The sequence below is a fragment of the Babylonia areolata genome, chromosome 8 (genome assembly GCF_041734735.1).
Source record: "Babylonia areolata isolate BAREFJ2019XMU chromosome 8, ASM4173473v1, whole genome shotgun sequence".
Lineage (NCBI taxonomy): Eukaryota > Metazoa > Mollusca > Gastropoda > Neogastropoda > Buccinidae > Babylonia > Babylonia areolata.
In genome coordinates, this window is record NC_134883.1 from 50731959 (window position 1) to 50759943 (window position 27985).

Sequence of the window (27985 nt, forward strand, 5' to 3'; positions counted from 1 at the left end):
ATGGCTAGTGGAGCAGTACGTCTGACTAATACTTGTGCTGTGGTTCATATGCTGGTTTCTGCAGATGCCAGTCCCGACTGATGAAAGATGGACAGAATGGTCAATGTCACTTCATGTGTGGCACTTCATCTTTAAATTTTTTTCTCCATCCAGAATATGGATCCACAATTGAGGGTCAGGGGGTAGTGTATGCGGTTTTCTGGCTCAGACTTGCATGCATATGCACAAAAGTCTATGTTCAAAGTCTTTTTAGTAGTAGTAGTAGTTTTTCTTCCAAGTGGTTGAGGTTTTATGTGAGGCGCTAGATATTGTTAATTGACAAAGGTGTCGTGCATGGAGGGGATAAGGGTTATTCCATGTTTAAAATTTTTTTTTTCTCCGGATATCACCAAAGTGGGAAGGGAAAGTGATGTGGCTCGTCTCGTCTCCGTTATGTTCAGTAGCTACGCATTAACCTAGCCAGAAAGATATTCCTTAACATACTGCAAGCTGTTGGTTGGCGTGACACCCTTTCCTTCACTGTGCCTTTGGCTGAAGGGTCTCCCTTGATACAGCCCTGAGTGGTCAGCTTGGCTGTAAGCAAAAATGATGTAAATGGGCTGTAGTCATATAGGTACCACGGTTAAATCAGTTGTTGGATTTTGTGTTCACCTTTTCATAGTCAAGTCCATCTTATGAACGTTTTTGTCTCCAAGTCCTGTCAGGAGCCATGGAGCTTGTTGTGCAGTAGGATCCTGGTCAGCCACTGGGTGTGGACTTCTGATCCACAGTTCAGGGTCCAGGCCCTGTTTCGGCATGGCGTCGTGTCCTTGGGAAAGGCATGTCACTGTCATTTTCCTCACTCGGGTTGTGAATGGGTTCCTACTTAAGTAAGGGAGGGTTAAAACTGCGGAAGGAGAGGATTGTGTCCTGCCTTACAATAATGCTGATCCCAAGACACGCTGGATATTGGTATGAATTCACTGCCCTGATGGTTGAAAAGGTGTTAACTTTAAATGGTGCAGATGTCTCAGTTGTGCCCCATGCTGCTCATGTCAGTGGTCAGATAAAGTGACAGGTTTTACTGAAAGGGTACAGAGCTGGAACAAAGACCCACATGTATGTATTTTCAGAATGTCACTTGCATCATGCACACTGTTAGACTTGTTCCAGCATTGTTCTGAGAACACTGAACTTTCAATACAAGGGTCTGAATCCCTGCTGCATCCAGTAGGCTAAGGGTGGAGATCTCCCAGATCTGCTGATAGGAAGAGGGGAGGGGGGTTTCCTCCATTAAATTGTTCAAAACCTGGACCTACTTTTGTCTCATTTCTCGCTGAATGACTGCCAGGATATATCAGCAAGATGGAAGTGAAGATCTATTTCACTGCAGTACTCCAGGCCTACAGTCATTTATATCAAAGAGGTTTCTGCAGAATGGTTGCTTGCCAGATGAAATTTTGTCACCATTGTGTAGAAACCTCTTGCGCTGTGGACAGCAAAGAATGAACACAGGGTACCCAATGTTTGTTCCAGTTCAGTTGCCAATGTGTGTGGAGGAAGTGGGGGTTACCTTATTTTCTGTAAGTGGTACTGCTTTCACACAGAGTAGATGGTACTCATTTATTTAGTCTTTGCGTTGATATTGATCAGTAAGGTACATAGTGACTATTTTCCTTCTTTGTTGTTAATCAGAACTCCTCTTCTTGCAGGTGTGACAGGGACAAAAAACCCTTGTCCCCCTCCCTTTCTTGGACTGGAGTCCGAGTTTCCTTTTTCGGAGTATGCCGAGTTTACCAGATTAAACTATCCTGCCTGAGTCTCTGTGCTTGGTATGCGGTGCATAGAGGTTGGACAGAGAATAATCAGAAGAGATGGATGGAACGGGCATTATGTGCTTTGTAAAGTGCATGTAGGGGGGGAAAAAAACCCAGCTTATTTGTTTGCAACTTTTGACACAGTAAATTCTGGTGTATATAAAATAGTTTTACATGTTAACAGAAAATCTCTCAAGATGTTGTGAGATTTATTGCAGTTGTGATTTTAATGTTATACCTTTAGTTACTATTGAATAAGATTTTAAATTTGTGGGAATGCAATAGACCTAACAGAAAAATGTTCACCTATCATTTTACCCTTGCTTTACTCTGTATTCATTTTTCTGATCATGTGCAACTGGAATAATTGCATTAAACTTGTTGCATGCCTGTTGGTATGTGTGGGAATGTCTGACCAGACAGACGGGGATACAGCTGTTCATCATGTTATTTGCCAGTATTGTCTCCTCTCACTTTCCAGGTGTAGGTTCCTGTCGTAGGGGCCCCGGTCTGGCCTGCCAACAGGCATCACATGGCGTCCTACACAAATATCTAGCAACAGGTTCACGTCCTGCACTGTTTCCAGTTTTGCTTGAGGGCGTGACAAAAGGAGGCTGTTGCTGTCTCACTATGTGCAGCACGCATGGCCCACGGGTTTGTGGATACTCTGGCGCCACGAACCAGACCCCCAGCCGAAGAAGAGACGGCAAGCACGCCACAAGAACAACAGTGTACCCACAACACTTAGGGCTTGTGAAGCCTGGATTCAGCGGACTGCACAGAAAAGTATCACTGACTCAACGGGCAGAAGGTGATTCCCAGCAATGCACTGTGGAATGCTGAGAGGGTGCAGTGAGATACATACAGAACACTGCATCCAGACTTATCTCCAGCTGTTTCGACAATGTCTTGCCACTGGGTTCAGATATGCTGGGACAAGAGAGGCTGATGACTTGCACAACTCTCCCTCACTCAGTGTAAGTCAAACCCACTGCACATTACCTCAAGTCCTGTGGTGATAGGGGAGTGGCAAAGCAGGTGCGGATACATTGGAAGCTGTAGTTAGAAACCTGCACACAAGTGGCCCTGGGCATTGGGTCACTCTATACTGGACCGAAGAAGCAGTGGTGTTTGGCAGCTCTCTTTAGGATCTCTCTGCTCACCTCCATGAAGACGGCCTATGCTCCCACCATGACCTAACCAGATGAAATTAAAGCAAGTTCTATGGAGAACTTGATACCCTCATTTCAGCAGTCCCAGTCAGAGCAGCTCATTGTTCGAGACTTATGCCAGAGTAGGAACCGGGAAGGGTCACTGAAAGACGGCACTGGCAAGTGTAACAGCAACGGCCTTCTGCTTCCCATGAAGTGTGCCACACATGACTCATCACCAACACCCTGTTCCACCCACCCCTAAGATGACATCATGGATGCATCCAGGCTGGACGTGAGTGAGAAAACGTGTGGTGCTGACTGCTGGAACGACCACTGCCTTATTGTGTGCAAGTTCAGGCTTCCAGTCCATGTGGAATGAGGGACAGATCCTGCAACAGCTGAGAGATGACAGCATCGTCCATATCTACAAAAGGAAGGGCAACTGCCAGTCTTGAAATAACTAGTGAGGCATCTCGTCCACTGCTGGGAAGATTCTGGCCAGTGTCCTGCTCAACCACCTTCTCCATCTTGAGCAAGGTCTCCAAGAAAGCCAGTGCGGCGTCCATGCTGAACGTGGGACTGCGGACATGATTTTTGCTGCGCTCCAACTCCATGAAGAGGTCACTGTGTTGCTCTTGGCATTTCTCCTGCTCTGTCAGTTTTGACTATGGTTTTTGATACGATCAGTAAAGGTTTGTGGAAGATGAAGTTTGGCTGACCCAGCAAGTTCATCACCAGGCAGTTCCAGGACAACATGATGGTGAATGTTCTGGATAATGGAGACAAGTCGGAGGCCTTCCCACTGACAAACAAGGCTGTGTTCTCGCCCAACTATGGAGAGGACTCGGCTCTCCCACCAAACTGAAGGTCTACTGTGCAGTGTTCCTTACAATCCTCCTTTACGCCAGCAAGACCTGGACTGTCTACAGCAGACACGCCAAACTCAACTGTTTCCACCCAAGCTGTCTGCACAGACTCCTCCACATCTGGTGGCAGAACAAAGTCCCCGACACGGTAAGTCCTGGAACGAGCTGGCCTCTGCAGCATCTACATCCTTCTGCAGAAAGCCCAAGCCAGGTGGGCTGGACATGTAGTCAGAATGCCTAAGCAGCTGCTGTATGGAGAACTGTGTCAGGGCAAGCGCTCAGTTGGATGGCAGAATAAACGCTACAAAGACTGCCTCAGAGCGTCCTTCAACGACCTGGGCATCAAGACGCTTGCTCTGGACTGTCCATCTAGGTGCAGCAAGATCACCAGAGGAGCCGGTGCAGCTGAAGCCAGGCACATCGAAGCACGATGAAAGTGTGCTGTGTGCAAGGCCAGAGCAGCATCCACTGCCATGACAGCACCCAGTCACGTGTCCCACGTGAGGGAGAGCCTTCAGGGCCAGGACTGGTCTCACCTCCAGACCCACAACCACCTGTCTTCCATCTGCCTCTTGAAGCCATGGTCATCTTCAAATCTGAAGGACGAACATCAAGCCTGTATGTAACAAATCTTCCATCTGCCTCTAGAAGCCATGGTCATCTTCAAATCTGAAGGACGAACATCAAGCCTGTAACAAATATAAACTGTTCCCTTTTCCTATGTAGAAAAAATGGTTAAACAACATTGAAGAATCTGCACATTTACCACAGGAAACTGTCAAATATGGAAAATTGTCATGCCTGGTTTAGTTTTTTTTTTTGTGCATATAACTTATCACACTGACTTGACCTTTCCACACGTACGTACATAATCCTGGTAATTTCAATGGCTTTATTTCATCTCGCACATGCACGAGTGAGAACTAGAATTATACACCTGAGATGCTAAGTCATTTCTGAATACTCCCTATGTCTATATAGTCCATGGCCAAACTCGGATGTCAACAATGCTCTGATTAAACTGTTGCCTATCGTTAGTACATTGTATACATAATCATGGTACACGTTTCACACATCCCAGGCACATATGCATGTGTATGTACAGGAACACGCGTGCGCACTCACAAACGCACTGGCACGCATATATTCGAGCATGTTAAAAAAAAAAAAAAAGAAGAGCAAGATGACTCGCACTTCATCGCTGTGTCAAGTGAAAATGATGCCAAACACAAAGCCAGGAGCAGATGTCAAAAGACAAAATGACTACAAACAGATTAGTAGTAGTAATAAAAAAAACAACTGTTTGCAACTTCAACCCATGTGTCCACCGGTATACAGAGCAAGAGGTGGGACTCCACAATGCCCAGTGTGTATATACACATAATTAATTCTACACAACATGATGAACCAACCAAGGCACTTCCAACAACGCAAAGTTTTCAGTTGAAGCTTCGTTCTCTATCCCCCCAGGTTAAAAAAAATATATATATATTTTTTTTGTTTTCATATGGATTCCACATGATGGGAGGAAGTGGACTGGGTCTCACCTTCCTACCCTTAACCATGGACACCGTACAGGATTACCCCTGTAGCCATATGAGGCAACAGAACCTTTAAATGTCATGCAGCCCTGTAGCCATGAGGCAACAGAACCTTTACTCAACCTTTAAATGTCATGCAGCCATGAGGCAACAGAACCTTTACTCAACCTTTAAATGTCATGCAGCCTTTAGAAACCCCAGCAAACAGTGTAACACACATGCTTATACTACACTCTGTTCTACTTTCTAAAAAAGAAAGAAATCCTCTTTAATAATTATAATATGCAAGAAAAAATAAGTGACCCGCTCTTGCGACTGTCATCTTTCTGTTTTAGTTTATGAAAATGCACATAGATTCATCCACCGTAATACTTTGCATTGATCAATCAAAAATACAAATTCTGCCAAGCAGTCAATCCCACAATGCTGAAATCCCCAATCCAAATTTACAAACGGGTTCCAGTTTCAATTCTAACCATAACAAAAATCACACTCTATATAAACATAAATGGAACATAACACACACCATAAACCACACACAGCAAACCATTTTCTTTCCTTCCAGTGTGTACAACACAGCTCTGGATCTGTCCGCCCACACAAACACATTGAAACGGCATAGCAAAATTGAGTATCATCAAACCACAACACTACTTTTCATCACCCATCCATGCCAATACATTTGGAGTAGCATATCAAACATAACCTGCAAATAAACATTTTCGCAATGATTCACCCCAAGTAACTCGAAGAATACTCTTCGTTCATCCAAATAAATTTTGACAGACTTTACATGAAGCTGTAAAAATTCTCTTCCATTTATCCAACAGATTTAAAATTATTTTTATACTGATTTTTTTTTTTAACAGTTACTTACAACCCAACCAAACAACACATAATGCCAAAAGACTTTACTGTCACCAACCCCAGAACAGTTCGAGCTCGGCACAAGCACTGCTGTCAAACTGCTGACCCATCCCAGACTAGACAATTCACAATGTTTTCCTAGTCCTGCAAAACGCTAAAACCTGGGAGCATCGGTTCAATTGTCTGTCAATACTGCTTTGTGAATGATCAACAGACTCACCAGTAAACACACAGAAGGCATATAGTGCCTTACATGCAAGTCTGAATTGACCAACAGAGACTGTGAAGGGTGTGTGCGTAGGTCATAGCATATCTGGGACCAACACTTATTTTCAATGCTATTGTTGCTCATGACCTAGCGAACCACAGCTGTTCACATCAGAGCTGAAAACACTGAATACTGATCCTGTGTTGGCAAGCATCACTTTCTAAGCTGTGAAGTACAGGATCATTTCTAAATACGTCCACCACTGCAAAATATGTGCTGGAATATGGTACACAGGCAACACAACCCACATCAAAAATCTCACTAAACCAGACCAAGTGGCTGCAGAACAGCAAAAACTCCCCTCAATGATGATGGAGTCTCCCGTCAGTCCAACGGATGAGTGAGCAGGCAGGCTTATCTGTCGGTGTGTGTCCTTGTACGGAGGAGAGCCCGATTCTGGATGTGCAGCACTTCCCACAGGTCTTGCAAGGGAAAATGTCTCCAGAAGTTCAGCCCTGCTTCCTTTGCTCACACTTTCTCCTTAATGGCCAGCGTTCTCTTGTTTTCAAACATCTTTATGCCACTAGAGCACAGCATCCTCCAGCGAGAGTGGTCAAGGGTATCCGTTTCCCAGGAAGCGATGACTATGTCACAGGCTTTGAGGTTTGTCTGCAAGGTGTTCTTGAAGCGCTTGCAGGGTCTTCCAAGTTCACGGTGGCCTTCCTTCATCTAGCCATACAAAAGCATCTTCGGGATCCTGCTGTCTGTCATGCGGACGTGTCCTGCCCAGCGTAGCCGACACTGGATCAGCAGGCTTTCGATGCTGGGCAGGCTGCTCCTCTCTAGGACCTGGAGGTTGGAGACCCTGTCTTGCCACTTTATGCCGAGGATCTTTCATAGGCATCTCTGGTGAAACTGCTCAAGTTGTTGAATGTGACGGCGATATGTAGTCCATGTTTCACAGCAGTACAACAAGGTGGTCAGCACAACAGCTCTGTAGGTTTTGATTTTGGTGCTGAGTCTGATGCCTTTGTTTTTCCACAGCCTGTTGTTGAGTCTGCCAAAGGCGGAACTGGCCTTGGCGATGCGCAGCGTCACTTCTGCATCAAGGGCTCCGTTGCTGCATAGGGTGCTTCCCAGGTAGCAAAACTTGTCGACTGACTTGATCTCTGTGTCATTGATCTTGATTGCAGGTGGGGGGGAGGTACTGGCGTTCTGTGAGCTAGCTGGTTAGTACATGGATTCGGTCTTGCTGAGGCTGATGGTGAGTCCAAAGTGCCTGCAGGAGGTTGAGAACCTGTCCATAATGAACTGCATGTCCCCTCAATAATAACTCAAATACCTAAATTAGGGGTCTGCCTGTAAAAAAAAAGAAAAAAAAAGTCACAGCAAATGAGCTCTTGAAATGCCCTTGATCTAATGCAGTTTGTCTGATGCTTTCATATAGTAATTAAGAAAAGAAACACAAAACGGAAACAAGTAATCCAAACTATCACATTCAATGCAACCAAGAAATGCGACACACTGAGACACAAGCTTCCTGCAAACACCATGACATTAAGAAATGTTTGGATAATTCCTCACTTCCTACCCAGGCTTCTTTCCTTTGAAGCTTTTCTGTTTTAGGTGTGTGTGTAGTGAACTGCTTGATGATGGCCAAGGAAGCAAAGTGTGTGTTGTGTACAGTAGTGCTCAGTTTACACACTGTAGGGTAAATACTACTTGGGAGATCACTGACTGATATAGTACCACACCACTGTCAGAACTGAACTTACAAGGCAACATTTCATATCTGGTTCCCATTTTGTGGCACACAGTAAACACTGAAATCTGTTTAAAAAACCCCCCAGTAATACTGGTTTCAATCTGAAGTTGAATCTTAATAAACAAACCAGAACCACCCTTTGCCTCCAAACTGAAAACAAATAATGACACTGCTGCAAGCAGACACGTATAGCTGGGGTTTGACAAGAAAGGAAACAGGCCGCCAACGACACAAACAGAAAAATGACTGGGACCTGACCAAAGGATGCAGGTATCCACAACAGAACCAACCCACCAGGAGCGGAACACAAAATCCTCTACATTAGATATAGTTCATTCTCTCAGCAACTGAATGCACACTCACTAGCTGCCTACGGAAGGGCCACAGAATACAAATGGGTTGGAAAAGACAGTGTCGTCCTACCCAAACAGAAAACAATGCAGTTCACACCAACTGAACACTGACCACATCAACTGAACACAGAGCACACCAATCTACATACACCAACAGCACTGTTAACAAACAGACAACAACATAACACAAGAATAGCATGTGTACCATCAACAAACGTGTAACTACATCCGCAAAGCAATGTAGTAAACTGTCAAGTAAAACAGATCAATGGCAATGGACAAGAACACAGCATGAAAACACAAGAACCAAGTCTCAAAACAGACCAGCTAGCTAAACAGGGGGCATCATATCAAGGGATGGTCAAACCATACACATTCTACTTCGTAACATAATCCAATACAGAATATCATCCCCCCTCCCCCCAAGTGCTCCAGAGGCTTAACTGGGGCAACCAAAACATGAAGAGTACAAAATCCCAAGCCTCCACAATGATAATGGAAGTTTTACAAACAGAGCTCCACCTCAATACCGACAATCACCAGTGTTCCTTGTTGGAAGTACATTCCTTTAGTCAAAAAGACAGTAACAATCCATTTTTATTTTTTTCATCCACATATCTATAGCCACACCAAGCTTGACGGCCTTCTTTGGGCGGCAGCAGCAACATAGCAACCTTGGCCTTCACATTCCAACCTTGGCCTTCACATAGCAACCTTGGCCTACACATAGCAACCTTGGCCTACACATAGCAACCTTGGCCTTCACATTCCAACCTTGGCCTACAAATGAAAGGGTCACATTTGTATTTGCCAGAGATTCTGGAGGAATTACCACTTCTCAGTTACAAATTGTGTGATGGGGAAATACTGCTCAGTGACCTTGTCCAAGATAATGACTTTTTTTTCTTTCTTTTTTTTAAACAGTTGCAAATATTCTGCTTTACCTGGTCCAAACTGTATCACAACCAGTTTGCACAAAATCCTGCCTCAAAATAAAGGGACAGAGAGCTTTCTTTTTCCAGATCCTTCTCCAAACCAAATTGTGCTGCTGATAGATTAACCCAGCTCATCGATTTTTAAAAACAGTCAAGGAGCTTAAAATCAGCCAAAGAGAAACCAAATCTCCAATCCTTTCAAAGCTCAGAGACAACACCAAGACAAAAAAGAGAAAAACCCCAGACAACATGCATCAACACTGCAAAGCGCAAAAAGCAAACATGGATCATTGATGTATCAGTGAAGCGACTATCAAACAAGACACGGGAAAGGGCAGCCCTTCAGTCTTTTAATGCTTTTTGACCAGCCAACCGCATCGAGTCATACCACAGATCGTAATTCTGGGCTTACTTTAAACGGGATTGTTGCAACAATATTAAAAAGCAACAGAGCACATCATTTAACATTCAAACTGAAATAACAAACATAGCAATCAACTTGGCATAAGACTGACAACAACAAAAAAAAGGGAGAGAAAAATAAAAGAAACCATAACACCAACATCTTGTCAAATTAACCAACAGCAATCATGCACGAAGGCTCAAAAATATAACTGGAAATAAGAACTGATATTCTGATTGTTTTGACAAAGCATGCCCAGCCAGGCTCCTACCTGTTCATTCCCCCACCACACCTAATGAGCCCTCTACCTGCTGAAAGAAAAACAGAACGTGCTCAAAACTCGGCCTTCAGATCCTTAGCTACTCAAGGTCAAGTTCATCAACCATGCAATCCAAAACACTATAAAGCAAACTTAACTGGAAAGAGAGAGAGCTGCAGGCTATGAAAAAAAACCCAACTCCAATAATGAACAGAAAATGGTGTAAAAAATCATCCACCCACCCACAAAAAATATATGATTTTTTGTTAAATGTAACAAATGCCAAGCAAAGTTTAATGGAAAAGATGAGGGAGATGAATTCCACAACATTCTACACCCTGTCAGGCAGTTATGTGCAATAATACTGATCACTGACAAACAGAAGTTGTGGTTATTTATCGTTTCTAAATTCTATACATTTTTTTCTTACTTTTGCATAGCCATTTAAAAAAGCTTATTGAAAAAAACATGCACACAAATAAAAGAGCAAAAAAAACAACAACAAAAAAACAAAAACAAAAAAACGCTGGGTAGATATTAGTTATACATGAAATACACAACAGTCTGAAGATGAAAACAAGATGGCTGGTAAATGTCATGAATATGACACCTTTGTAAAGTTATTTAGGAACAATACTGAGAGCTCAGAAATTCCTTTCTTCAGTGCTGGCATGTTCATCTTGCTAACTTTCTATCACTTTATCAAATGCCATTACTTTTAAATTCTAAATGCATGCATGACCATGAGAATGAGCCAGTGTGTGTGTGTGTGTGTGTGTGTGTGTGTGTGTGTGTGTGTGTGTACAGGCATGCCAGCATGTGCTAGTATGCATAAGTTCTAAGTATACAAGTAAAGATGTGGATAAAGTCCATCAACATAAAGAAAACAGATGAAAGGAAAACCAGGAACTTTGCCCAAGGCCACATGACACTGAATTTGACCAGGTAAAATAACACTGCTCTTCCCCACACTTGCCATGTGCTACTGAAAGAGGTGAACCAGCCCTTACACACACACACACACACACACACCGCAGAGCTGACTTAAGTTTAACAAGACTAAGTAGCTGTTGCAATAACTACACACACACACACAGACTGAACCTCTGACCGGATGCTATAAACAAGAAAACTGACACCCCAACTGATTTGCATTGTGGTAATATAAACATCCCCATACAGTTCACCCATGAATCTGAACAGCTGAAAGGGCCCCCACCCCCCCATACATTTACAAATTCTGCAGTTCCACGTGTTTCCATTGGAAACATTGTATATGACAATCAACTATGTTTGAAATAGTTCAATCTTTAATTAGGAACCCCACTGGCTCGTTGTTGTATTTTTACAAACTGACAATCTTTTGTTTTCTCTGTCTTAAATAATTATCTTTTATGCATATTGAGGAGGAGATGAAGATGTGATTAGATGAGGCATGGGCGAGATGAGGGAGAGAGTGGATTTCAGTATATGAAAAAAAAAAAAAAATTATGGAGTGCGTTAAACAAAAGAATGAACACACACCAAAGAGCTGACACACACACACCAAAGAGATGAGTTAAAGATGAACTAGCAGACATAATCAGTACATGCAGACACACATGCACACACCAAAGAGATGACTTTAAGATGAACTAACAGTTATAATCTGTACATACACAAAACACACACCAAAGAGATGACTTCAAGATGAACTAACAGTTATAATCTGTACATACACAAACATAAACCAAACAGATGACTTAAAGATGAACTAGCATTCCTAATCAGTTCACACAGACACTTTCAAAGCAAGGAGATGTCTTAGTTTAAAACAAATTGGTAGTTATAAAAAAGAAAGAAAACAATGGTTGGGAGAAAAAAAGAGATCAAACCTCAAGAGAAAAAGAACCCACACCTATCAAACAACAACCTCAAATACTCTTCCTTATTCATCACATTTAAATCATCAACTCTACATCAGCTCTTGTCCATGTAAATCAACCATGCAAAATCTTAAAATAAATCATACATGTAATGGTGTTAAGTTTTGGAAAATAAAACAGTCCTCTCTCAGAAACGGAAGCAACACACTCATGTATGTTCAAACAATTAACAAAAGAAATATATAAACTAACACCCAATCAAACATTACTCCTCCACACAAAACAAGCAACACACTTCGGTTTCTAACTAAAGAACGAAAGAGAAGAAAACATGTACAGAATGCACACAGAATTAAAACAACTATCTGCATATGACGCTACTAATAAATAAAACCGCTGAATTCAAGTTGCTATGATTTATGCAGTCAAGTAATTATTGTTAGGTAAAAAAAGCGATTTTTTGTTTTCTGGTTTTACATCCAACCAAATATGGCCTTTATATAACATGACGAAGAGCTCTACTCCACTAAACACACAATACACTTTGCCTGCATGTAGTGGAAATACATAACCATCGTATCTCTCTTCTTATGAAGAACTAATCCTTGAATCATATGATATAATTTGCCTGCATTCAGTGGAAATTTAAAACTATGTTCTCCCTTTATATGAAGAACTACTTCACAAAACATAAAGCACACAGCCTGTATTCAGTGGAAATGTAAAACTGTATTCTATGTCTTTGTGTGAAGAACTCATCATTAGAATATATGATACAATTTTCTTTTTATACTATTTTCTTTTTATTTTATTTTATTTTTTTATAAACACTTTAGTTTAAAGTTTACATGGCACTGATTTTTGCAAATTAACTGGAACTGTTATAGTATTAAGCTCGATTCAAAACAAAACTTGTTCCTGATCAACCTGAAACATGATAATAATATCAGTGTCATTTCCACAATGATTGACATGGAATACATCATTTCTGCAGTGACATACTTTTCAACACGATACTGAGTCAAACACTGTCATGATTGTCTCTTTCTTTGTAAATCTGACACAATATTGTAAAATATGATGGGCATTGCTCAGAAAGTAGGTCATACTTTTCATTCATCTGGTCTTATCTTCCTCGGGGCTTTAATTCATATTTCAATTGTTTTATTTGTTTTGTTGTGGGTTTTTTTCATGATTATTTGCTCCTCCAACAGCTGTTAGTTCTGAAAAAACAGTGGTGTTAATCAATGGTTAAAACCGACACAAGTACAGATGTTCTTAGAAGCCATGATTTATTGATTAACACATTACTTTTCAGTTTTAGATACAAACAAGCTGGACTGTACACCATACCCGTATCATGCCATGTACAACATGTTTTTCACTGAATAAGTACTGAATGTGTGAAGTTACTGTCATGTGGAACTGTTTATGAAACACACACACACACACAATTAGTACTAATTTTCATGCTGTCAGTGTTATAACTTTCAGTTTCAGGAAAACTAAAAAATTCCTGATCCCCTTTCTCTGAAACATTAAAATGACAGTGACAACACAAAAGTGTTTATGAAAGTTCTTTTTATATATTCTTCTTCCCCCCCCCCTGCTTTCTTGTTTCAAGGACAGAACATAAAGACCAATAATGTTTTTGCTATCTTTAAGTTGCTTTCATCTTCAAGGAATTAGACACTGACTTCTGGAATAATACTCTTCTACAAGGTGTAAGCATCAAATATCAATCATCTATCAAACTATCAACACACCAAGATTTCAATTCTCAACACAACCTCAACATAAAACAAGAACAGCGAAAAAAAAAAACCAACAGAAAAAGAGACAAAGAACGAACAATCAAGTAAGACACACACCACATCAAAATCAACCCCCGTGCCTTCACAAAGTTATGACCACTCAACCCAAACAACAGAAGCACACAGAACAAAATAAACCTCATACCTCAACTTTCTGACAACCACACAACACACACACACACCACTGCAGCAAGTCTGCAAGGCAACCCATGCAAAAAACACCCTTCCAGCAAGCATACCAGTAAATCACCCTCCCGGCAAAAACACAAAAAATCACCACCCTTTTGGTAATCATATTAAAAAGAAAAATCACTACTCTCCTGACAACACAAAGATCATCACACCCCCCCCCCCCCCCCAACCCCCCAGCAACCATGCAAAAATCATCATAATCCTCTCTGCAACCATGCAGAAATCACCACCCTCCCAGCAACTATACAAAAAGCATAACCCTCCTGGCAACCATACAACAATCATCATCCCCCATTGACAATCATACAAAAGTCACCATCCTCCCGGCAATCATTCAACAATCATCATAACCCTCCTGGCAACCATACAACAATCATCATCATCCCCCATTGACAATCATACAAAAGTCACCATCCTCCCGGCAATCATACAACAATCATCATAACCCTCCTGGCAACCAGACAATCAATCATCATCAACCCCCACTGACAATCATACAAAAGTCACCATCCTCCCGGCAATCATACAACAATCATCATAACCCTCCTGGCAACCAGACAATCAATCATCATCAACCCCCATTGACAATCATACAAAAGTCACCATCCTCCCGGCAATCATACAACAATCATCGTAACCCTCCTGGCAACCAGACAATCAATCATCATAACTCCTGGCAACCATACAACAATCATCAACTCCCATTGACAATCATACAAAAGTCACCATCCTCCCGGCAATCATACAACAATCATCATAACCCTCCTGGCAATCATTCAACAATCATCATAACCCTCCTGTCAACCATACAACAATCATCATCAACCCCCATTGACAATCATACAAAAGTCACCATCCTCCCGGCAATCATACAACAATCATCATAACCCTCCTGCCAACCATACAACCATCATCATAACCCTCCTGGCAACCATACAACCATCATCATAACCCTCCTGCCAACCATACAACCATCATCATAACCCTCCTGGCAACCATACAACCATCATCATAACCCTCCTGCCAACCATACAACCATCATCATAACCCTCCTGCCAACCATCATCATAACCCTCCTGCCAACCATACAACCATCGTCATAACCCTCCTGCCAACCATACAACCATCGTCATAACCCTTCTGCCAACCATACAACCATCATCATAACCCTCCTGCCAACCATACAACCATCGTCATAACCCTCCTGTCAACCATACAACCATCGTCATAACCCTCCTGCCAACCATACAACCATCTTCATAACCCTCCTGTCAACCATACAACCATCATCATACCCCTCCTGCCAACCATACAACCATCATCATAACCCTCCTGTCAACCATCATCATAACCCTCCTGCCAACCATACAACCATCGTCATAACCCTCCTGCCAACCATACAAAAATTATCACCACACTCCTGGCAACTATACAAAATAAATCCTCCTCCTCCCAGCCACAAAATAAAGATCATCACCACTCTCCAAGACTACAATCCATCCAAGCATATGCCTGAACAACAACCACAACCCTTCACACACAATCCACCTCAGTCCAGGAGTGGGGGCAAGGAGAAGGATCATCCACCTCTGCCTCTCCCAACAGCTCTGCAATGACACACCAAGACACCATCGGCAGGGGGGACGGGGGATCAGGGGGGTGCAGGACCAGATCAGCTGATGAGGGAGTTCTGGTCGGCCAGCTCAAAGATCAGCTTGAGGAGCTGCTGCCGCTTCTGGTAGACAGCCTTCTCCGTGATGACGTCGGCCAGAGGCACGTTGTAGCACTCGCACAGCTCCCGGCACAGGTGCTCCGCCATGCAGATCACGTACATGCCGCAGTCGTAGCCTGACACACAGAAAACACTTGACTTTTTGCTCTGCCATGCAGATCACGTACATCTCGCAGTCGTAGCCTGACACACAGAGAAAACACTTGACGTTTTGCTCTGCCATGCAGATCATGTATATTCCACTGTGGTACCCTGACACACAGAGAAAACACTTGACTTTTTGCTCTGCCATGCAGATCACGTATATCCCACAGTCGTAGCCTGATTTTTGCTCTGCCATGCAGATCACGTATATCCCACAGTCGTAGCCTGACACACAGAAAACACTGGAGTTTTTGCTCTGCCATGCAGATCATGTATATCCTGCAGAGCTGGGCTGACTGACTTTCCTTTTCTCGACAAGTATCAGTTTTCAAGGTGTCAAAGCATGCCGGGACTGATCTGAATGTGTTTCACCACATCTGCTGTATTTAAAAAAAAAAAAAAAAAAAAAAAAAAAAAAAACTATTGGAAAAAAAAAAAAGAAAAAGAAAGATGCCTGATTTTCACATAAACCCGACTAACTCGATCAGGCCTTGACAGCCACTACCCTAGGTTTGTGTAAAAAAAAAAAAGAAAAAAAAAAAGCGCACTCACACAAGTGCACAAGTGTGCAATTGCACACACAGAGAAACACATCACACATGCAACAATTAATTTGCAGACACACATACAAACACCCAACCCTCAGCTGAAAAAATATACCCAGGCCCCACCCCCCACACACAAACGACAAATACCTTATGCAGTTCAGAAACACATAAAGACATACCTCAGGAGTCAAGTCACACAAAGAATGCTTGATAAGCACAGTCAATCAATATGAAAACACAAAAGATATTAAATGCTTAAATGCTAAGGTGATGTGAACCTTGCATACAATCATCACTATCAAACACATGTGATAATCAGTCGTAAGCACAAGTAACACTTGAGCAATAATAAATACAGAAAGGACATAAAATGTGAAGATGCTAAGTTGATCTAAATCCCACATGTATACAATCATCATAATCACACACAAGCAATAACCACAGTAAGAGAACAGGCATAAATATCATACAACAAAACGAGACATACATGATTTACACTAAGTGATCAAAAGGAGGAGTTTGTATTATACTCCCTGTTTGGCGATACATATACTTACCATGTCAAACTGATGCAAACTAGGCCTGTCGGTTTGCTCTGCTTGGCCAAATTTCGCGCGGCTAACAGTGAAAAGATGACCCATCTTGCCCGGTCCACTCTTAGCCAATCAAACGCTTCTAAAAGCTATAAGCGCTGAATCATTCCGTGGCCAGAAAAAATGCCCCATGAGAACCACGGCAGAGACACAGGGACGGACAGGCTGGCTGAATAGCAGGAAAACCTGCAAAGCAGTTGGCCACGCACCCCGAATCCCCTCCAGTGGAGAAACTGGGGTGACTTGGCCCAGGGTAGGCAAAGTAGAGGTCCCCCCCACACCCTCCCTCCTGGAACCAGGACGTTCTCTCTCACAGATGGAGGTGGGGTTGGGGGCTCAGCACTGGAGGGAGGAGGGGAAATAGCAATGGAGCCCCTGGAGCCCAGGGTAACGTTTGGGCATGGCCTCCCCTTGAGAGTTTGTGGCCAGGCCAGAATCCCCACTGCCAAGAGAGGATTTGCCACTCCGCCTTATTCCTGCCTCCCGCTCGACACCTCGGGAGGCGACACTCATACCCCCCCCCCCCCCCCCAAGTCCCCTTCATGACCGTTTTAACGTGATGAGTGTCGCCTCAGTAATCAGTGTCCAAGGACACATCGCCGCGGTCCTATCGGGAAAAACCATGAGCTCCTGGCCTGGGAGAGTCTCTGCTGAGTCTTGATGCCAGCATCATGGTTTCTGCCAGGATGACTGACGAGGCATGGTGACCACGCTTAAGCACCCAGCGAAAAATCTGAGGTCCAAAAGAGAAAGGAAAGACAAGATCAACTGAGCAGAGAAAAAACACGATTTGAGGGGGCCGAGTCAAATCGAGTACACAGAATGTAAGAATACAATAATATCAAGCTGCATGCAACAAAATAAGGTCAAATAAACATGCTTAATAGCCAAAAAAAAAAAAAAAGCGTCAGACAAGACAGAGCGAAAACCTGACAAGATGGCGTCGACAGCCTTGGCCAAAGGAATGATTCAGTGCTTGTAGCTTTTAGAGGTGTTTGATTAACTAAGAGCAGACTGGGCAAGACCTTTCACTGTTAGCTAAATGAAATTTGGCCAGGCAGAGCAAACTGATAGGCCTAGTTTGCATCAGTCTGACATGGTACAGTATGACACCAAACAGTATCTAAAGTTAATAGAAAAGAATACACATACATAATGCCAGTATGCACGCACACATACACACACACACACACAAACATACACACAAAGAAACCATTTCTGTTCGTAGCTTAAAACCCAGTCAACCACACAGGGCTGTAATCAGGGCTGGTATAGTGTAGCACAATGTGTGTAACATCATACATGTCATAGCAACACCATGCAACTTTCTATATCAAATATATTCATAAATTGGGGCAGTACAAAAAACAGCCTGTGGCATAACACAACCACTGGTCGAAAATCATGTCAATGTTCAAGTTTGCCGTTCAGACACACACGCACACACACACACTCGTGTACAAGCAACAAAGAGTTAATCACTTGGCTGAAAAAAAGGATGTAACTTTGGCAAAACACTTTCCACTTTTAGCAAATTCTAACCCAAACAGTTGCTGCAGCAGTTGCCTCCTCTGCTGTTCTGGTGGCCATAGTTGAACAAGACTATCACACATGGTTCATTCACTTCATTTACTGAGGACACTGTTCTGGTGGCCATAGTTGAACAAGACTATCACACATGGTTCATTCACTTCATTTACTGAGGACACTGTTCTGGTGGCCATAGTTGAACAAGACTATCACACATGGTTCATTCACTTCATTTACTGAGGACACTGTTCTGGTGGCCATAGTTGAACAAGACTATCACACATGGTTCATTCACTTCATTTACTGAGGACACTGTTCTGGTGGCCATAGTTGAACAAGACTATCACACATGGTTCATTCACTTCATTTACTGAGGACACTGTTCTGGTGGCCATAGTTGAACAAGACTATCACACATGGTTCATTCACTTCATTTACTGAGGACACTGTTCTGGTGGCCATAGTTGAACAAGACTATCACACATGGTTCATTCACTTCATTTACTGAGGACACTGTTCTGGTGGCCATAGTTGAACAAGACTATCACACATGGTTCATTCACTTCATTTACTGAGGACACTGTTCTGGTGGCCATAGTTGAACAAGACTATCACACATGGTTCATTCACTTTATTTACTGAGGACACTGTTCTGGTGGCCATAGTTGAACAAGACTATCACATATGGTTCATTCACTTCATTTACTGAGGAAACTGTTCTGGTGGCCATAGTTGAACAAGACTATCACACATGGTTCATTCACTTCATTTACTGAGGACACTGTTCTGGTGGCCATAGTTGAACAAGACTATCACACATGGTTCATTCACTTCATTTACTGAGGACACTGTTCTGGTGGCCATAGTTGAACAAGACTATCACACATGGTTCATTCACTTCATTTACTGAGGACACTGTTCTGGTGGCCATAGTTGAACAAGACTATCACACATGGTTCATTCACTTCATTTACTGAGGACACTGTTCTGGTGGCCATAGTTGAACAAGACTATCACACATGGTTCATTCACTTCATTTACTGAGGAGAGAGTCCAAAAGCAAGCATATGAACCAAATTAAACAGAGGTGATGCCTACATGGAAAGACAAAGAAAACTTACCGTTCGTCTGACGGGGACAGTCCATTTCAACAAACTTGGATCCTCGCTTTGAGGCTGCAACAAGAAAGTAATATTTCCCTTGAACACACCAACAAAGCACACACATCAACACTGACTCACAATGAAATGTCTTTACTTCATCTCATATTTTCCTAACAAAAACAACAAAACAAATAAAAAACATAATACTGTACAACAACAAAACAAGTGTGCCTGGTCTTTGAAACAATCGATTATGGCAGAAAAATAAAACCACAAAAATATCCTTTCCAGTTGTACACATTGCCAAGACCATGTTTGTGTAAACTTGCAGTGTCTTTTGACACTAATAATTCTGCTGTGTAAACAAGCTCAAAATGTAATTCTGTCCCAAGATCTGTCTCAACACATGTAGCCTGTCAATGACGTCATCTGTAAGACCAGACCAAGACAGAAATTTCATTGCGCCAATGTTGAAAAAGACAGGAAATTGTCGTGGTGTTATTCACTTATCTTTCCACACCACTGCATATTTCACAAGACTGAAACACGTTCAATGCATGTGTCAAACTCCCAAAGAAATGTTTTTTTTTGAAATAAGTAAAAGCATGGGGTTACAGGGGTCAGGGGGTGGACTGAGGGAGGGATATCAGAAAACATAGAATTTTTGACTCACTTGTATAAACTATGCAAGTCTATGCAATAACCTGGTGTTCAGTTATGTATGCGTGTGCATGTGCGTGTGTGTGCATGCGTGTCCAAGGTAAACTTTAACAGTCATTTTCTCTGGAAATACTTTGTCTGCCAATACCAAATTTGAACTGAAAATGGGGGGGGGTTCAAGTTTGCCGTTCAGACACACACGCACACACACACTCACTCGTGTACAAGCAACAAATAACAATAATAGGTTGAAAGTCTTCCTGTATTTCTGGATCATAAATGGTTATTTCATTGAGGATCCAGATTCAGAAACTGGTAAGGTCTGAAGATGGCATGACCTCATTTTTTCTTGTTCGCAACTAAAAGAAAAATACAAATTCTGGACAGAACACATACAGTGACACTGACTATATCATTGACGAGTTTACTACATATGAGTATCTTAAGTGCATATTGAATTTACTAGAATGAACATAAAAGATAAAATGAATGGACAGTGTCGTAGTTTCTGAGAGTAACTGGGCCTGTTGAACATGGATCTCCGCAGATCTAGAGAAAATGGCTACATGCTGCGGTGTGTGAGTTGATAGCAACATCTCCTTTACTGCAGACTTTAAACTATTTCTTAAATGCCCAAGATAGACTAACATAACATGATTTAAACAGCATTATCACCTCGATTACCACAATCTATTCATCACGCTTGAAAAAACAAACAATTTGAAATGTTAATTTTTGAACACCAATGGCAAATGCGCTATAGTGCTGTACACAAGTCTAATTCTTTCAACCGAAACATGCTACGTTTCAATTTTAGGCATGGTCTATTCTGGCAATTTGTCCTTTGCTATTCTACATTCATTACAAACATCGCAGATATAGATGTAGGTTCACAATACAGAAGGGATGAGTGCCTCAAACAGTCCTACCATGAAGAAAAGGCTGCAGCCTGTCCATCAGTTCCTTGGCCACCAGCCCATTGGCACTGTGACCAGAGTCGTAGTGCCGGAACTCCTCTTTGTTCCGCACAAACACCATCAGGCTCCTGTACATACACACACACATCTGTATACGCACACCGCACGTGTCTGTATTGCTCGACTAGTGTTGTTTTTTTCTTCTTTTAACCACATTCTTTCTTAATATTACCTTTTGATAAATCTATACATACATGTCCTGACACAATCTTACTGCTAGAGCACATACAGTTCCAGCTTAATGGAGGTGTCAAAGCATGAAGACTAATCCATTTACCCTCCACTACATCTGCTGTTAGAAAAAAATAATACAAAAAGAACATATTACACCTGACCTTCCTTCACATTATCCCAATGTGTTGGTGAGGCCTTGAGAAGACACAAATCAAAGTATGCATGTATTCCCATCAAAGGAGTTCCATTTCATTTCTGAATGGAGCGTCGTCACCACAGCAAGATAAGGACGGGTTCCCCAACACTTTCTTCATCCCAGGTCATTTCTTCCATTCTTGTTGACTGATGTCTTCAAAGCGCATGAAGTTATGCTTTCTACTATTAGAAAGACTGCAAACTGCAATAAATGTATTTCCAGTCTGGCTCCACTGTGCTACATTCAAATGTTGTATCAAATGGAGGAAGTGATTTTACGGTTACTCCTTCCACAGCTTGCCTCCCACAACCCCCTGAAAAAAAAAAAAAATCCTGGACAAGGTTATTTTGTTCTTGATAACTTTTCCAATTTAAGTGAGAAGGCCTTTTGTTTGAAGTGAGGCCATATGTAGCACACCACTCTACAGAATCTTCACAATGATGAAGGGGAGAGAAGGGATAGAAGAAGACTCCTAGCCAAAAACAACATGGAAGCTACCCTTCTGACCAACCAGTATGAGGCTCCCAGCAGCGCACATTCTAAACACAAAATCTGCTAACTATGCTGAAGACGTGTGTGGGGTATGAGGGAACAAACCAATGAGATCCTCCTGCTTTGTTGGTGTTGGTGTTGTCGTTGATGGGCAGGAACACATACTCCTTCGTCGGCAGGTTGAGCGGCCCAAGAGCTGTGGCCAGGTCATCTCCTGTCAACACCACGTCAACAGTCTAGTGGGTATATGGTATTGTATTGCATTACACTGTAACACTCTTTGTCACAGGGGATTTCTCTGTATAAAATTCAGGCTGCCCTCACCAGGGACAGCGTGTTTCTACAGCGCAGCGCCAACCTTTTTTCTGCCTGCATGTGTATCTATTTCATTATTTTTAAATTATTATGTCTAGTGCTCCCGAAATGAGTCTGGTCAGCTATGAAATGTGTGTACATCAATGACCCACATTATGAAACGCAAGAGCCATCAACACTTGAGCACTGTGTCAACATGTGCACCACTGACCTACTTTCTAAAAACCTGTGTGCATAACCAACTTTTCATTTGAAAAACCTTGTGAACCACTGACCTTCATTAAAAACAACAACAACAGCTGTGCACCACTGACCTACATAATAAAATAAGCACTACTGACCTACTTCTTAAAGCAAGAGTGCACCACTGACCTATATTGTTAAAACCTGTGTGCACCGTTGACCTACATTTATTCATCTTAAAACCCTGTATGAACCACTGTTAAAGACTAAAGGTCCTACACCCTTTAATGGTCATCAGGGCAGTACATTCATATGCTTGGCACAGAAAGGTGGGTCCAAATCCTCTCTTTCTGCTGTTTTAGCCTTCGCTAACCAAGTCAGGTACCCATTCACACCTGGGTGGAGTGAGGAAAAAATCCTATAAGTGCCTTCCCCCAGGACACAACACCAGGCCGCAATGGGGGATCGATCCCTGACCACCAAAGCCTTACCAATTCTGCCACAGCACCTCCTGATGAACCACTGACCTACATTTTATAAACAACTGTAAACCACTGACCTACATTATAAAACCTGATTGCACCACTGACCTACATTATAAAACCTGTGTGCACCACTGACCTACATTATAAAACCTGAGTGCACCACCGACCTATATTATAAGACCTGTGCGCACAACTGACCTACTTTATAAAATATGTGTAATCAGCACTCCAAATCTCAAACAATAATTTGCACCCAAAAAACAGTGAACATATCACATTTTCATGCCTAAAAGGCAATCCCATGTCATAAAAAAAAATGGAAGAAAATACAAGAATGAAGAGCATTTGTGTATTTATTCATTGTCAAAATGTTTATTTTCATACTAAATAAGTTCACTGAGGAAAAAAAAAGCACCCTCGAGACAATGCATACACACAAAAGTCAAACTGACGTTTTCCTCAGATCATTTAAAAAAAAGAAGAAGAAAAGTATGTATTATAAACTCATTATGTCAGGTTCTGTAGTTGCCATCAAACAGCAGCAGACACTGGAAAGATACAGCTGCAATCAAACCAGAAGGAAGAACTCGCACACTGTTCATTTCAATATCAATTAACATACCTGCAGCAAACTTGATGAACTGAGTCATGGAGGGACTAAGAAGAGACAGGCGATCAGCTGAGTGGTTGAACTGTTCCCGTTCATAGTACCTGAAACATTACCACAATCTAAGTTATTGTTCCCGTTCATAGTACCTGAAACATTACCACAATCTAAGTTATTGTTCCCGTTCATAGTACCTGAAACATTACCACAATCTAAGTTATTGTTCCCGTTCATAGTACCTGAAACATTACCACAATCTAAGTTATTGTTCCCGTTCATAGTACCTGAAACATTACCACAATCTAAGTTATAACAAACAAATATACTTTAACATGACTACAATGCACAAATACATTTTTCCCCCATATATCAGCAATATTTTCATCTCACGGATTTGTTAACTGAAACACCAGCGAAACAGCCAAGCAGAGCACTGGACTTTCAATCTGAGGGTCCCGGTTCAAATTCCAACTGTGGCACCTGATACTGATAGGAGATTATGCTCAAGGGTGGGGATAAGGATTTCTGTTCTCCAAGGTCGCCGTATATGTAGACCTATCAAGTACTAGTGTCCAAGCACCCTTCCATGTGCATAAACATGCAGACATTCAAATGCTTAATGTTAAAGATCTCTAAACCATATAGCGTTTTCTTTGGTGGGTTATGGAAACAGGAAGAAACCAAACAAGCACATCCCAGAAAACAGACCATGGCAGTCTAAATCACATCTCAATATCTCAAATCTCATCAGAAAATGACAGAAAGGTTAAACACTGCATGTCACACCAATTCACAGAAAACTAAGAGTGAGCTTGGGAGTTGCAGCATAAGCACAGAAGACAAAATGAACTGAAAGCGTGTGGAAATTTACCAATCTGACTTTAACTGAAAAACAAAAATGGTTGTCACTGTCAACCTCCATGAGAAAAATTGAGACATAACCATGTACAGTGTACATAAACAGTGTAAAAAAAATTATCTTCTAGAAGTTTTAATGTCATGTATGAATATCTTGGTACCAGCAATATGGATTAGTCAAAATAAGTTGTAAGTAATGAAAATAATACAGAAGACGAAAACCCAACACACACACACACACACACATGCAAACTGTGTCTGTCTCTTCTATTGGAATGGCAAAATCCACATTTTTTTCCCTCAAGATGGAATCAGTCATGTTCACAAGTTCAACAAGACATGGATGTTCACTCTGCCAGTCACAGAGTTAAGGGGAAGAAATGTGGATATTGCCATTAGGACCCAAAATATTGCATAAACTGCAAATTGAATGGCAAAACCTGAACTTTTCTACAACTGTTCTTTCTACTGTTTTCTTAATCATTTTATATCGGTCTGGATTTTTCTGCTGGTCTTATGGGCAGGTGTCAGGAACTTTTCTGATGGCAGAGCTGGAATTTGTTTAAAAAATTTTGTGTCTTTTATATCATATGAACTGCATGATCATCAATGGTACTATCTACCCAATTTTATGGCTATACTGATCAGATATCTGACCCTCACCTCTCTATCCAGCTACTTTCAGTCCCTAATGCATCTGCATAACATTATACCAAAAAATTAACTCACTTTATCCTTCGGTTTGAAAGAAGATTCCAACAAGTATAACCAAAGAATAGTGCAGAAGCTACCATGGAGTCCCAAGGCTAAAATGCATACAAGCATGTCTCCCGACACTTTGCAAAGTTTTTTTCCTTCTAAGTGAGTTTGTGTTCACATTCTTTGCTGAACAAAAAAAACAACAAAAAAAAACCAAAAAACAACTATATAATATACTGGGTTTTTTTTAATTTTACGTCTAATAGTAATACCTAGATATAGCAGAGGGGATGGCATATACATATATATATACTTTTAAAAATCTTTTTACTGGAGTGTTTGTTTCACGCAAAGAAATCTGCAACATTCAACTTTTTATTTTAGGTTCAACTGTTCACCTTTGATCTCAATACCAAAAGTGCCCTGCTTCTCCTTTACAATGAAGGTTCCATTCCTGATGACCTTGCCAAAAGTTCAAGTGCCTCTGCTCACGCACAACACATGCTAAGTACCGTGACCTTTCCCCTCTAAGCTTGCTTTGGCAGAGTACATAGCAGGGCATAGCGAGAACCCGTAATCCGTTCAAATAATAACGCCACGCACACCGACTCTCACAGATTGAATTTATTCATCTCCAAGCAACAACTTTCGAAGCAGGGCAAACCGCATCAGTGCATGCAACGAATCAGAATGATGACAACAAAGATTGCGTCATCACAACTAACTCAACACCCGATATGTCACCCCACTGAGAGGGGTCAACCCGAAGGTCTCGCTGTGCTTATCGGACACACAACAGCGCGCCTACCGATCGATAGGCAGGTTGTGAATGAACGACCCGAGGCTCGCGGCCGTACACTACACAACAGTCAAATCGTCTACTGGACTGATCTTCAACTACTCACCTGCAAACTCGTTCCATTCCAGAACCAACAGCAACAACAAACCAAAAACTGCGTTCTCTCAACTTACTCGAAAGTGAAACCTATTAAGTTGTCGTTGATCCAGCATGGTCCTCCGAGCAGGTCAACGTCAGATTTACGTAGCAAACTGTCGTTGAAATTCAAAACAATCTCATCGTCTTCTGCCATGTTCGACTGCCATTCCAAGACGTCACTTCCGGAAAGTGAGCCAGCCAACGAAGCTGTTTTTTAAAGTCGGTTTTTGCTGAGCTTTTCGTTCAGTTCAGTCCGTTGACCGAAAATGAACCAACTCCATCATTTTTTTAATTTATTTATTTTTTTTTACTTGTTTCTTTCTTTGGGTTTTTTTGTTGGTTCTTTTCTCAACCGTTATTTCTCTGCATCACCAAGTTCTACCAGTTGACTATAAAGACGTTTTAAAATATAAAAGCAACAGCGCACACACTTTGAAACTCAGTGGGACAACAGCCTTGCCTGAAATAAACCGAAAAAACAACGGGTGAATTTGCAAGTTTTGGCATAAGAAAGTCGGTCAAAACCAGGTAAACTACATTGCCACTTCTTCCTCTTCTTACATGCTGATTTCCCCCCTCATGTATTTTCACTCGTAGGGAAAGATGTTCCGGGCTCTTGGCGGCGCCTGAACAATAAACCAACCCGTGTAAAATCAATCAGCATGATCGTTGCTCGTCACCCCTCCTAAGACCGTCGGTCACTGAACTGAATGATAAAAATGATGACGATCGGGGATGATAATAATTTGGAAAACGCTTTCACCGAAGCCTCTCCACTGAGCAAAGCGCTTCAGAAGACAATATAGGCCTATAACTTGAGTCAGACACAAGTGACGCGGCACTGTACACTGACACCGGCTGGCACGCGCGCACACAAACACAGTGCACTGACTGCACACAAATGAAGAAACACACAACGCACACACAAACTTGAATCAAGAGCCGGACGCGTCAGTGAAAGAAATTGGCAACTTACTTACGGCACTGTGTCAGTGCCGATGATCCCTGATGATACAGCTAGACTAGATATGTCAGGAAGTGGAGTGTCCACGCGTTCACTCCGACGGCTAGCTTGACTGAAAGGGGATTTTTTCAATTAATCAGTTATTTATTTTCATAGTTTGTTTTAAATGTGAATAGTAAAGACCCCGGAGCTGAGACGCCGGGACTGAAAAAGGCAGTGAATTTCAGGTTCCCACATCAGTCTACGCCGGCCGTGTTTTGTAAGCTTACACTCTTGAGGGTTTCTTTGCTGACCATCTAATATTGAAATGGACGTACACCAATAGCCAATGATTTGTGACGTTCCAAGACTGAGCTACTAAAAGTAGAAGCGGGTGACGAAAAGAAAGGAAAAAGAAAAGAAAAGAAAAACAGACACAGACTCTCTCTCATACACACACACACTTACCGATCAAGGCCCACAACCCAAGGCTCCGCTGTTGTCGCCCATTGTTTATGACAAGTCTCCACTGCATCTGAGTCGGCTCTTTGGTGAGGCAAATTAATGCACACATCGTCGTCAGTGTTGCATTGTGTTGTATAAGTCAATGGAACGCGCCAGTATATCCAGCGTAATTTGTGTGCGTGTGTGTGTATCATAGTGTGTGTGAGAGAGAGTGCCTGTGTGTGTGTGTGTGTGTGTGTGCCGGATTATTTTGTTTAACATCCACTTTCCACAACTGTGACTTCAGTTGTCGATGAGACTCGACTGACGAAAATCAACCGCCTTCC

The 27985-nt window shown here is 42.0% G+C and overlaps 2 protein-coding genes across 8 annotated transcripts in view; one reads left to right on the top strand and one right to left on the bottom strand.

The window, feature by feature from the left end:
- LOC143284928 (uncharacterized) overlaps window positions 1-4992 on the top strand; it is a 39453-nt gene extending 34461 nt beyond the window's left edge. For all 3 annotated transcript variants that reach the window (XM_076592076.1, XM_076592078.1, XM_076592077.1), the window contains one exon: window positions 1692-4992. In XM_076592076.1, coding sequence (XP_076448191.1) covers window positions 1692-1798 — 107 coding nt within the window. In that variant the 3' untranslated portion in view covers window positions 1799-4992. The remainder of the gene's footprint in view (window positions 1-1691) is intronic.
- Window positions 247-26532, bottom strand: LOC143284929 (sentrin-specific protease 8-like). 5 transcript variants are annotated; one of them, XR_013055650.1, is made up of 7 exons: window positions 26287-26532; window positions 23773-23861; window positions 22273-22381; window positions 21258-21373; window positions 19687-19740; window positions 9285-15866; window positions 247-9224 (listed from the first exon to the last, which is right to left on the bottom strand). XR_013055650.1 is itself a non-coding variant. In XM_076592079.1 (6 exons), the coding sequence occupies exons 1-6, from the start codon at window positions 26403-26405 to the stop codon at window positions 15691-15693; spliced, it is 663 nt and encodes a 220-aa protein (XP_076448194.1). In that variant the 5' UTR covers window positions 26406-26532; the 3' UTR covers window positions 247-15690. The 5 variants fall into 5 exon arrangements, 1 of the variants encoding a protein (XP_076448194.1); XR_013055651.1 differs by having other exon boundaries at window positions 247-5469; window positions 5526-15866; XR_013055649.1 differs by having other exon boundaries at window positions 247-5469; window positions 5515-15866.
- Between the last annotated feature and the right edge of the window lie 1453 nt (window positions 26533-27985).